This window comes from Struthio camelus, chromosome 7 (genome assembly GCF_040807025.1).
Source record: "Struthio camelus isolate bStrCam1 chromosome 7, bStrCam1.hap1, whole genome shotgun sequence".
NCBI lineage: Eukaryota > Metazoa > Chordata > Aves > Struthioniformes > Struthionidae > Struthio > Struthio camelus.
In genome coordinates this window covers 43,095,896-43,109,164 of record NC_090948.1, presented here as the reverse complement: position 1 = coordinate 43,109,164, position 13,269 = coordinate 43,095,896, and the positions used below count along the sequence as shown (strand labels likewise).

The following is a 13,269-nucleotide window of genomic DNA, read 5'->3' as shown; positions in this document are numbered from 1 at the left end:
CCTACGTGGCTGCTGCTTCGTTATCGACATTGCTCTCTGTCTCTTTGATGAAACCACCAAACTTCTGTGGCTCTTTCTAATCAACCTCTACTCTTCTGTTTCTGCCTGGCGATTTCTCTTCCCTCCCAGCAAGCCAATGAGACCGGTGGCTTTACAGCCGTCACCGCTCCTTGCAGGAGCGGGAAGCATCGCTGAGCTCCTTCTGAGCCGCACCTCATTGGTGTTACTGCCCGGCTAATCTGGGTTTTACCCAGCTGCTTTTAGAAAGCTATGACATCCACTTGACCGTGGATTTTAATCCTTCCTCCCCTCCTTCCCTCTCGTCTCCCACTGGATTTTATTTGGGTTCATGCTTCTGGGGGTAAAAGAGTAGTTTCTCCGGATTTCTCTGGTTCTTTCCACCGCTGTAGCTGTGCAAGTCTTGCCCTCTTCCCTGCGCATTTACCCACTAACGTATAACAGGAGCCCTTCTCGAGGCTGTGAAGTCCAGCCCTGTTTTTGCAGGCAAACAGCTCCGCGATCCTTTTGGAGTGACGGGCAGCCAGGAATTGATTAAGTGGTTAATTCCCATGTCTGTTTTCACACAGCTGGGAAGGAACGCTGATTTTTTTTTCTTTTTTTTTTTTGAGAACGGAAGCAGCTTCCTCGTTTCTGAACCAACTGAAATTATTTCAGCAATTAGATTGGTTTGAGAGCCTCGTAGAGAGAGAAAACACCGCATGGGTTCAGCCCTAGGAAGCTGCAGTTATTAGTTTGATAAAGTGCCTACACCGTGACGTAGGCTGTAGGCTTACGTTGGGGTGGATCGTGGAAAAGACACTATCTAGTACCGCATGACAAGCTGTTAACTCTTGCTTCCAAACACGTACAATGAAGGGGAACACGCGGACTTTAGAGTTTTATCTTCCAGTTCCAAGCCTAAAGCTTGCTTTGCCTTTTTGTGGTTAGGAGAAAGCGTTTAGGCTAGTTAGCAAAGTCTGCTAGAGCCTGTACTCTCGTACGTGCTACCAGCTGTAAAATCACATGCTGGTTATAGCAGACGGGATCCGGTCACATTATCTCCTCCTGCGGCATGAGAGAAGCATCACATGAATTAACTTCTGAAGATAGGTATCTGCATTAGGTATTTTTAATTATTTCTACTTGTAGGGTGTGACCTAACAGCTGATTAAGCTTTGATACACTTTGTTTTGAGATGCTTTGCAATACTTTTATGGGCTTTTTTTTTTTCTTTTTGGTGACCTAAAATGTTATTTTATTTAAGTGCTGTTTTTTTTTTAGCATCGCTTAGTTTCCAGGGGATGAATGCAGGCTAGTCGTGCTTATCCAATACTTCGAGCTGCGATTCTCTCGTTAGGCTGGTGTTACAGCTAACTTTTTAAAGTTCAGCCTGTGAATTGGTTACACCGGCATCACTATAGAAATAGAAAGCTAGTCTTGCGTGTTTGATGTGGCAGATAATGGAGTTCCTGCTTGCGGAAGAAAGGATGAGTGGGAAACACCCTACTTGATGGAATCAGGACCGGAATTACCGGATGGCTAATGGATTTCTCCATAAAGACCTTGGGAAGAAATGATACAGCCACATTTCCAGTACCGTGATGTGTCACTAGAGGAAGAAAAAAAGCAAAAAGGAGAGGTAATTGGATGTGTGCAGGAAGAACTTTTTTCTGAGGCTTATTAGAGTGTTCATGATTTCCAGAGCAGTTAGATAAGAAGCTATGAGTCCTTTTATTACCTTTCTTTATTTGTGAATGTTTTTGGTCATAACTTTGAAAATAAGCTGAGAAAATATTCCAAACACTAAGTGCATGCCACGCTCTGAACCTACCCTACTGCTTTCAAGCAATTCTGCGTACAGCCTTGGAAATCGTTTTACTGATACGTAGCGGTACACAAGGTCGTCCTCTCTGGCTATGAAGCAAGCCTGTTTTTAACGTTCCTTTGTGCTCTTAAAATATCTGACGTTTGAAAAATGTTGAAAGCGCTAGAAACGCTGGGAATGCTCGCTTGACCTTCTTGGGAGGAAGTTTGTGCATATCTCTTTTTTTGGGGGATTCGATGCTGAATTGTCGTTGGAAACGAGGTTTAAGTAGGATTTGCTGTATTACCATATCGTCACGAAAGGGATGAAAGTCATAGTCCTGTGATAGTCTGCCTTAGATCAGGAGCAACTGAGTCTGGGTAGTCAGAAGTTTCACTTCTCCAGCAGCGTTGACCAGCTGGTCTTTTAATGTACCGGAAATGATGTTGAATGTTTGTCTTCTCTCTTTCAGACGAGGGATCAGTATGTGATATATGAAAACAAATTTAATAAAGCCAAACCTAAGGATTGTGCCGATTTACCTTATTAACGATGCTGAAAATTCACAGTGCTGATGATACGTTTTTTGGGTAGTTTTGTGAACAGTAACAGCTGAAATGCAGAAGTGAGCATCTTCCATGAAGATATCTAGATATTTATATTTAAACTGTGGGGGCTCTGAGGCTTTTTGATCTAGTTCTGCTGTGTTGGACTTCAAAAGTAGTATATTTGAAATAAAATATTTACACTGCTAATGAAATATGAAAATATAGTATTCCAGGCTGGGTTTCTAGGGGCATAAACTCAGTTTTATGTTGTTTTACACAGAACTCAAGGAAAGGCAGTTTGGAGGAAGTAGCTGTTGTCGCTGTCTCCTGTCTAATATATCTTCAAGAACAAAACAAAGTATTAAAAAATAAGACAATTGATTTAAGCCTTCAGTGCAGTGAGGCTATGTATTCATAGCCTCTTGGTAGTCTTTTTCCAAATCTGCATGACTGGTTTCATGTAATATGCTGGAATATACATTTTAAAACTACATTAAGGTCAGTCACAAGCCTGTTCTCAGTTTCCCTGGGCAAAACTTCCCTTTTAGTTTTGATATATATTTGTTTATTTTGCTACTACTTAGATTTCCAGAGACTCACCACAAATCTGGCTCTGTAGCAGTAAATGACTTTTAGGTATTTGAAGCAAGCAAAAAAACCCCAAACACCTCAACTCCGTTAAGCAACTTGAAATATGGAGCATATCTCAAGCATTCTCCTCCTTTTTATCTCTGTATTTCCATACGTATGCCCTACCCCATCCTCTTCCTATTTCCCCATCTCATGGAAAAATAGTTTTGTTTTGTTTTGTTTTTTTTCCTGTCTGTGTTTTATCTGTTTTCCTGCTGGAGTCTTCTCTTGTCTCCATATAAATGTAGCAAGATTTTGGATAGTTTTAGGGGGAAGGGAAGTATTGTTTTGTGTGTCTTAGCAATACAGCTAGCTGAGAGGTTTCACAAGGACGCTGAGATCTATTTCTAGCTCTGCCCCATCTCTGGCTGACCCAGATCCCAAACTGTAACCACCTAGCCTCTGAGAACGGAGGAAAAAATATGTATTTAGCTGTGCTGGAGGCGACTACCAAGGCTTACTGCCTTCCAAGTGGAGAACTCGGGAACGCTTACCTACTTCTGCCCAGAAAATAGATGTACGAGTTTTGAACGCAGTATGTGTTGTGGTGTTCAGGGTGGTTTTGTAGTAGTAAAGAAGGGACCAATGCATTTGGTGGCATGAGCACTGTTGCAGAAGTCTTTGCTGAAGAATTTAAGATCCTGTGGTGAGACCTGATTACCCGTATGTAAGAATCAATTCAATCATTTGTGGCAGTCTGTTAATATCTTTGCAGGCTGGAATAGTTCAAAGGCTTTTTTTTTTCTTTCTTTTCTCAAGAGTAGTGTTGCAGAAGTGAGTTCTTAGAAGTTAAATGTAGTTTGGTTGGTTGGTTGTCTTCCTCCTGTGCCAATTAACTTTGTTTTGTATATTATTACTCGCATCTTTCTTGCACAGAAGTAGAACTAAAAGCGTGTTCTAAGTTGAAAGATGAGTTTCCTATGGTAGCCGTTCAAAAATAACATTCACCCCACTTACATTGTAGGTGTTATATTACTTTAGGACTTATCTTGAGCATTAGGTTTGTGACATACAGTATAAAATCAGATTTACACTTGGATTATCCCTGGAGTAGGTGGAAAGCACCTAGCTGTTCCTACCTCCGAAAGCGTGGTGGCTGAGCTCCTTGTGCTTGATTCTGTCTCACTCATTTGAGAAGACATCTCTTACACTCTGCGGTCTGAAATAATTGTTCAAAAACTTAAACCAAAGCCAAGACATTTCCCACACCCCATCCTTCTCCACCCCCGGCTCATTCAAAACAGTATTTCCGTAGTGACGAAACAACGGCCCGGCTTAGCAACTGTTCAGATAAGAAGATTGTCGGTCAGGTGAAACCTTGTCATGAATGTTTGCTGGTTTCCATAACTACTTCAGAGAAGTAGAAAGAAGAACGAGGAGGAAGAAAGTAGATCAAAGAGACTTAGGGCTACAAAGAAGCTAAGGAATGAGGCTTGCCCTTTAACCAGGTTTGGATGAGAACAGGGTCACTAAGACCTGGTGCAGAATGTGTGTATGTGTTATATGTGCGTTGTATGTATGTGTGTGTACATATATGTGTGTGTATGTATATATGTACATGCAAACATGTATACGTGTATGTGTTTTTGTGGGAGATTTTAAGATATTTGCTTGCAGTGTTTCTCATTTAAAGAAAAGTTGTTCGGTTATTCTAATTTAATGCAAGTACTTTCATTTTGAAATCCTCGTCACTTAAATCTCTCATTTTTCCTGTAGTGTAACCACTTTTACTGTAACGTCTGGAAACGTCAGTGACCTCGCACTTCCCTGCGGTGCAGCCTCTTGCAAGGGGCAATCTGTGTTACGGAGGCAAAGCTATGTCTTGGAGGGAAAGGAGTAATTCACGTGTTGCCTGAAGAGTCTTGTTAGTGATATCTGAGGTGCAGTTTGCAGTGGGCATTGCCCTGGCTTTGTAAATCAGCTTGCAGAGGTAGCTTGCAGGTCCTGGGTGTCCAGGCGCTGAGGTGTTGGAGCATTATTGTGAATTATGATACAGTGCCAGTGGAGGAAGCGACTGTAGCTGTGACTCAGCCCCTGTTGCTACAAACAGTTTGTGTTGTGCTGTACAAATGCAGAACGAGAAGTCTCTACTTTTACCCAGGGGAAAAAAAAATCTGTACCTATATATAGATATATATATATTTATTTATATATATCTAGAGATAGATATCTATGTAAAAATTTGGGAATTAACTTGGGGGTTGTTTTCTAAGGCGTTCAAACTTCCATCGTTATTTCGACTGACTTTTCTCCTGCGTACGTGTGTAAACGTACGCATGGTCAGTCTCTAGTTCTGTATGTGTTTTTTTTTAAGGGAGATGACTTCTCTATTTTATCTCCAAGCCGAGCTTAGCCCTGGACCTTGTGCACTTTAACAGTATTTTTGCTAACCGTTTTATCGTCTGAACTTTTCTGGGGGGTTTGGCAATGCTACGCGGTTTGGCTACTAAAATATATTTACTGCTTCACCACATTAGAAGTACCAGTGAGAGGATTTGAATATCTCCCTGGCTCCTGGTGAAGAGCTAGTTGCGGTTTCTGAAATGGCTGGTTATTTTACTGATTTCTATAGTGACTGTTGCCTTGGCAGCAAAGGTCCTCACTTGGAGAATAAAAGCACTGTATAAACAGGAGGAAGGCATGATTTGATTTGAGCAAACTGTCATCTAGCTTTGCCTTTTACAATACTGTCCCTACCCTTTCGTAAATAGTATTGTCCCCTTTTGCCTACTCCCTTCCAGCTAGGGCTTTCTTCATTCAGGTTTTGAAGTGCTTTAGGAGGGGACCCGAGATGTACAAACAGATTTTTTTTTGACATGAAATCTGGAACTGCGATGTGCAACGTGAATCCGTAGCTGCTCTTCCAAACACAGAGAAAATTGCAGACTGGAGGCTCCTTGGCAGTTAGGCCAAGTGGAGAGGTTTAATCAGCTGGTGCTTTTCTTGCGGGAAGATCTCATCTTTTAACCAAAGTGGTAGGTGCCCTCGGGTTCGGTCCCCAGACCGACCATCATCTCCTTGGAGTGGTGAAAAACAAAACAGGTCTTGATATGTGAAGCTTGCTAGTGTTCTCCCTCAAATACTTGTATAACCTGCTGGCGTAACCCCTTTGCGGGTTATGGTATCGCAACCCTTGTACGGGCTGATTGAAGTGGTGAAGGCAAATATTTCACTTACCAGAACTCCCTGTCCTTGAAGTGGAAAAGGATCTGAAAGTTTTGAGTTAGCGCTTTGATGTTCACTGGGAAAAAGATTGTGTAAACATGACAAGGTTTTGCAGGAATCTTTGCTGATGGTATTTTATCTTGCTCAGTCTTGTAGTGGATATTGTCAGGCACTGATTTTACACAGCATCGTTATTATTATAGAGCAATTAGTATTATTATGATAATTGCACTGTTCTTTATAATTGGTTATCAGATACTGTCTCCTTAATGAAGCAGATCTGCTGCAGATGGAGGGAGAGTTTGAGTTACGGGGCCCAGGCTAACGTCCCGTGTCAGAACTGGGAAAGCTCGAGCGTGCGCCCGTGCCTCTGCCCATCGCCTTGCCTGCCTGGCGAAATGGGGTAAGCTAAGCCAACGGACGCTGTGCTGCAGCAGCCGACACCCGTGTGCATGTCCTCTCTTCAGCTGTCATGGAGGGGAGAAGACCTTTCATGGAAGTAATGAGGACAGCGAGGGCTGTTAGCCTCCCAAATCGCTCCGAAAGGGTCAGCAAACCTAACCTGGTCAAGCTGATAGGAGCAACAGCTTGGTTATGGTAGTTTAAGACATCATCATCTGCAAACCTGCCTTATGAGCTCTGCTAGACGTCTCGTTGCACGATAATGTACGTCAGCTCATGCTGCTTTTACCCTACCAGGGGTGTTTTTAACATGACACACTGGAAGGTATTAGTAAAGAAGATTTTTGCCTACTCCTACTCTATCGCACAGGATATGTAATGGAAGTTTGAATGATACGCTGCTCCTTAGAAATTTTAGTGATCTCATTTTAACTCGGGGCAGGCATAGAAAACGAATCAGTGGACTGCATCCTTAAGAGAGTTTTCGCTTTTCCCCTCACCCTCCTCCCGTGAGCGACAACTACTAAGTCTCTGCAAAAGGTGCTTGATGGTGCCTTGTTCCCTTGTGTTGCGATAGCGACGGGCTGCGGTTCCCCAAACGCTGTGCTTGCACCCTGAGAAATGCCATCCACGGGTGCTGAGGGTTTCTGCGCATTGCCTTACTGCTCCTTGCTGATTCTGAGCCATAATTGTGTGTTCATCCGCAGAGGACAGGACCTGGATTTCAAACAGGGATGAAAGTGTGCGAGTATGTGTGTGGTGGGATTTCTCATTTTTAAAACCAACAAGATCCCTTAGGAGTGCTGCTTTTATGCACTATAAAGACACAAAAATAGGACCCAAGAGCAATCTTTATTTTTCTCTAGGGTACCTTTTGAAGGCCTTCTTGATGGTGAGTTTAAAAAATAAAGCCCATCCAAGTTTATGAATTGAATTTTTTTTCCCATTAGCAGTTTTGCCAACTCCTGTCGTTTTACTGCAAAATGCACTTGCTATTTCTCATAAAGCTGCCAGAACAGGTATCACTGGGCTACAGTAGCGTATTATGAATTTTGTGCTAGCGTCAAACTAGTATTTGTGCCTGGTAATAGACTCTGTTTTTTCACTGCTGTGATAGTAGGCTCCACAGAGAGCTCACCTTAAAACCTACTAGCTTAGCTTACGCATGAGGAGATACAGGTATGTGGTGAGTAGTGAGAGGTAATTGGAAAGTTGGCTGCTGTCACTTAAACAGTCCGTCTATGAAGTCCTCGATGTTGTACTCAGTGTCTCTGGAATCCTGAATCCTTGAGCAAGCCAGAGGCTTGCAGTATATTGTCCGGGGCTGGAGAGAGAGACTGGTATGTCAAGGTGATAATGGTTAAAGATACTCTTTCCTCCTTTCCCATTCCAGCTTTCCGAGTGGTTTGGGAAACTGTGATTCAAAGAGTCAAGCTTTTAAAATTTAAAAGGCTTAATACTGCCCCACCTTGTGGTGTGTGCCAACAGCCCAAAATCCAATGTAGAATTCACAAAGCAAAACTTGTGGAGGCACCTGATGTAGCTGTTAAATGGCATGGGAAAATGACAGCCTGTTGCGGACTGCGAGCCAAGACGTTAATAACAGGATTAAAAAATGAGTAACTCTAGACTTTTAATGCCTTATAAAGATCATAAGATAAATGACACCAACCGCAGAAGCAGCGAACACATGGACTGCTGTAGTTTCAGAGGACATTAGTATCAGTTATTTCCATTAGCGTTAGTTATGAGTTAGAGGCTGAGTGGTTTCTGGTGCTGCATTTCATGGATTCTGATTTTTCAGCCCAAGGACAAATGCAAAAGTGTCTGTGCACTTTATGAAAGAGATATTTCCTTGAAATAGATAACAGTTTCCCGAGATGTGAATTACTGTTGCAGCACTTGAGACCAAAATATTCTGGACATCAAAAAGGAGATGATGTTACCATCTCTTTTGTCTTCAGCAGGGGAGCGTAGTCCCATGCGTCAGCCAGCTCCTGGAGCAAGGAAGCTCAAGGCTGAGATAGCCCCTAACGCACACAACTGAGGCCAGATGAGGAGCTGGACACAAAGCGTCTTGCAGTAACTGGTGGTGATGCCGAAGGCTCCCTGGCATGCAGAGCGATCCGTGCTTGAGTTTTATGTTGCAGCTATTAGAAGATCCAGTATTTCTGGTGCCCTGTAATAATGTTGTTGTGACTACGGTGAATGCACTGGGGACCAGCGTGACGGAGAGTCAAGATACTATACTTTGGTGAAAGTCTTGTAGGAGTTTGTAACGTGGGTTAACATGCATAATTCAACTGATCCCTTTTTCTGTGTTCAGCGCTGTGTAACTGAATACCAATTTGCTGAACACAGCAGGAAAGATGAAGTGATCTGCGGCTAAAAGGCTTCCTCGGTACAGATGATCCTACTGAGAGAAGGACCTGTATCTTCTCTTCTGCTGTTTTACAATTGCACTGATGTTCACAAGGGAGAATATTTATCCTCATCCCTATTTGCTCCACCTACATAAATACACGTGTGGGTACGGGTTGTGCAACAGGCCGGAAGCGATGCTGCTTGCTTACTCTGGCCAGGGAACAAGGTGACTCTCAAAATACCATAAGGCCTTTGTTCAGAGCTTTTTCTTTTATTAAACATGAGAGTCTTGTTATTGACATCCACTGCCACATGGTCTCCCCCTCCTACTAGGGAGTTTGCTGCTAATGTCCCTAAGCGCAGTGAGAGGCTCTGCCGAGTAACATCTGCGCATGTCTGAAGTTTTCCTGTAAGTTTTATATTTTAGGTAACTAGCTTTTGTAAGCTTGCTATTTTTGCAATTTGTTGAATGTAGAAATTTGTTACCTGGTAATTTTTTTAGTATCACTTTCGTTTTTTTCTGCTGTTTCATTCTGTAGTTGACCATAGGCATTTATTTGAATTGCAACAATATAATACAGAATTTAGCTTGAAATGAGTCTGAGCATCTGCTAGAGTCCTGTAAACCTAAAGGCTTTGCTTTATTATCGAGACGACCTGTTTGGGCCTCCACATTGGCTTTCCTGCTCATACTTCACTCAGAAAGTATAACTTTGCTTGTATACATCGTTTTTGTGTGTTGCTGATCTCCAGAAGAGTGTTCAGCGTGGTATGCTAGATTTTTTTGCTGTGCAGAACAAAAGCTGAGCTATTGCCATTCAATAATTAGGTGCAATGCATTCAGCTAATACGCCAGAGTGGGGCTGCAGGGATCGGAAAGGTTTGCAACATTAATAACATTAAACATTTGCTCTGTAGGTCCTTAAATCCATTAGTATTGTTATTGTAAGGAGTTTGGGTACTGGTTATGGACCAGAACGGCATAGCAATATAGAGCTCACAGAGATAGAGCAGGAAGGATCCCTTCCCACAGCTATTGAAGTAATATGTGCAATGCCAAATTGCTAATGCTCTTGAATAATCTGTAGCAAGCTCAGAAAGGACAGTTTTGTATGTGCAAGGCTAGACTCGAACTGATAAATCTTTTTCATGCCAGAGCCTCGCTATTCTTTTGCGGTAATTTTGTCTTTAAACATGAATTCCAAGCTATTGGTAAAGGCCGTCTTAATAACTGGTTTGGGTTTCCTTTTTTTTTTTTCCCCTCACTAGAAAGAAGAATGCAAGCACGAATATGAAGTGAAGCATTTCCTATGCTTGCCACGCCGCCCGCGTGTTCGAGGTGGGGACTCGTCGTTGGCCAAACAGGTTCCTCTGACAAGATGAAAAAGCCACGGAGGAGCTTTCCGCTGCACTGGTATCGCAGGGACTGCTGCTCAATTTAAAATCCATGCCGGACTGTGCTCGGGTTGCCTGACGCCATGAAAGAAGTGATGTCGTGGTCGCCTGAGGAGGTGACGAATTGGCTAACGGAGAATGCTGTGCCCGAGTATTGTGAGCCACTGAAGAGCTTCACCGGGCAGGATTTGATCAATCTAACGGAGGAGGATTTTAAGAAGTCGCCTCTGTCCCGGGTGTCTTCCGACAGCGGGCAGCGCTTATTGCACATGATTGAGACTCTGAAAATGTCTCACCACATCGAGGCTCACAAAAACGGGCACATCAACGGGCACATCCTTGTCAGCATGAATGACGCCGCACGTGAAAACGGCTTCAGCGGTAAAACGAAACTGAACGGGATGCCAAATGGGTATAAGAAGGAGATGATAAAGATCCCCATGCCAGAGCCGGAGCGCTCACAGTATCCCATGGAGTGGGGGAAGACTTTCGTGGCTTTTATTTATGCACTTTCTTGTTTCATCTTTACCACAGTGACTATCTCAGTCGTTCACGAACGAGTGCCTCCCAAGGAGGTGCAGCCTCCCCTACCAGATGCATTTTTTGATCGCTTTGATCGGGTGCAATGGGCCTTTTCTATTTGTGAAATTAATGGCATGATCCTTGTGGGACTGTGGTTTGTTCAGTGGCTGCTCTTAAAATACAAGTAAGTAAGACTGAAAACTGAGTGCTGGATTATACTTGTGATGGCTTTTGGGGGCTCAGATACTGGTTTCCATATTTACGTACGGAGATTGTTGTGGTCTTTCTGATTTTGGTATCCCAAGAGAAATGGGCTCTGCAGTTTGTGTGATTTGCAAAGGCAAAATGGGAAAGAAGTTCAGTTCAACTGCTGTGTAAGAAACTAATAGCTGTGAGCTTGTTTGCCTGCAGAACTGAGCCCTTTTCAGCTACAAACCACCATGAACTGAATATGGCAATGTTCTTAACTTAGTTGACTATCCAGTCTGTGTATAGTGATCACAGTTCACGTTGGTGTAATTTATCAGCTGCTAACTAGCTTGAGATAGATTTAGTGTGTCTATATAGGCTTAATATAAAGTCCTAACCTACAGTGATAATACTCTTGGAAGAAAAACCTATCAGGCTGTGGGTTTAGTCCTTGCAGTCATTTAGTCCTTGCACCTAAGCAGTGTTGAGTGGAAAGTTTTGAAGTATACTTTCTGCTTGACATGAGATGGGACGGGTGCTGACAAACACAGAGTATGGCTCTGTCAAAAGCTAATCATAAAATAAGTAAAAATGCCGATATTCAGTGAGCTTACAGGATCTTAGAGGCTATCTGGGTACCTCCTTTCACCCAGTCAGGATGGCAAAGTAGAGTTTGCCCACCAATGGAAGCCCCCTACGTCATCTTGCAATAAGCCGATGTGCGTGTGGATGCTGGATTTGGTGCATCTGATGTGCTGCAAATCCACACCTCAGGCTGCCTTGCAATGAATGATCTGATATAAAATCTGCTGCTGCCAAGACTTAATGACTGAAATATTCAAAGTCAAATGGCTTTAAGCAGTATGGTACAAGTAGTGTGTCTCCTTTCCTTTAAGAGAGCAGGCACAAGCTCTCCCCAGAAGCACACTATTAAATGTTTAGAGCTGGTCTGGACGTTGGAAATAGTTGAATAATAGTTATGAATGCTGTTGACAAAAGGGTGGTGCAAGTGCAGTGTGAGAAACGAAATGCCATGAAAACTTGGCCGTGTGCTCTGCTTCGTGTCTGCGTTTCTCCATCGGTTTTTGCATTTGGCTGCTGCTTGCACGTTCCTCTGTCATCTTCTATACTGTGTCGCGACTTCTCTTGGCACTTTTTCCCTTCTGAAAGGGTTTCACGCCATGCCCGTGCTATCTGAATGCTGCTTACTCTCTCCTGTCCACCCTCTTCTCCACCCACAACCCCCTCGTCCAAAACGGGGTCTCCTCTTGTCTTCTGCTAATATAAGATCTCTTCTCTTTCCTTGACCTGTTCACTGACTTTTTTTTTTTTTGGGGGGGGGGGGGGGGGGGGGGAGGACTCCTATGTAGAAAACTGAGGAAGGCATAATTTGAGCGACAACATGTTACATACAAGGTTCTTCAGTTCATGGGAGTTTGTAATGACTTTGGAATTCCAGACTTCACTTTTTAAAAGAGAAAAACAGAGGCCAATGGATCACTGACCCTTATAACAGAGAAAAACATTAAAACTGAACTCGAATATAAGCATGGTATTCACCAGCTTCCTGAGGTACGGTCAGCTTGAAAAGAGAGAATTGCTAAGCTCAGGCAGGATAAACTTGTGCAACACGGTTGGGGATTTCTATAGGAATCTGTCAAATAAATAATCCACGTGATGCTGTGAACTTTTCATCCCTGAGAGCTAACTCGAACATCCTGGAGAGTCAGCTTTTGCTCTGCATATTCTCAGTAATGCATTGCTGATGAGCACTTCCCATCCAGCAGGGTAAATTTATCTATAAAAAAGCAAAAAAAAAAAACAAAAAAAACAAACCCTCCATTATTTTATGAAATTTAAAGGTCATTAATACATAAAGTGAGTGCTGGAGAAATAAATCAGTTCTGAGACAATGGTTTTATCATCTTTCCTATTGCTTTATACTAGCTGATGTATTTTATTAGCTGCAATTTTAAAACCACTGTACACTTTTGCAGAACTTGCACTCCTTAAAGGAAAGTTTCTAGAATGGTTAAGTTATTCCATCGTTTATTTTATTGTAAGACACTAAGAAACTGTAGGGTTTTTTGTTTGCTTTTGTTTGTTTTGTTTTGTTTTTTTTAATGTACCCAGATGCCCGGGAGAAAAAATTTACCCTGGTTTGGCCTCTTATTTTGTTTAGGGCTACAAGCTTTGGTATTAGACTCCTATGTTGATAGCTGCAGTGCTGAGCACTGTGATTCCTGTCCC

The 13,269-nt window shown here is 42.7% G+C and overlaps 1 protein-coding gene across 50 annotated transcripts in view; it reads left to right on the top strand.

The window, feature by feature from the left end:
- The window catches only part of SGMS1 (sphingomyelin synthase 1), a 99,274-nt gene that overhangs the window by 72,873 nt on the left and 13,132 nt on the right, over positions 1–13,269 (top strand). For 43 of the 50 annotated variants that reach the window (XM_068951063.1, XM_068951102.1, XM_068951077.1 and 40 more), the window contains one exon: positions 10,183–11,014. In XM_068951063.1, the coding sequence (XP_068807164.1) occupies positions 10,392–11,014 (623 nt within the window). In that variant the 5' untranslated portion in view covers positions 10,183–10,391. Of the gene's footprint in view, positions 1–1,457; positions 1,640–4,274; positions 4,431–10,182; positions 11,015–13,269 lie in introns of those variants that run through there. The other 7 variants (XM_068951074.1, XM_009674998.2, XM_068951090.1 and 4 more) reach the window with 2 other exon arrangements.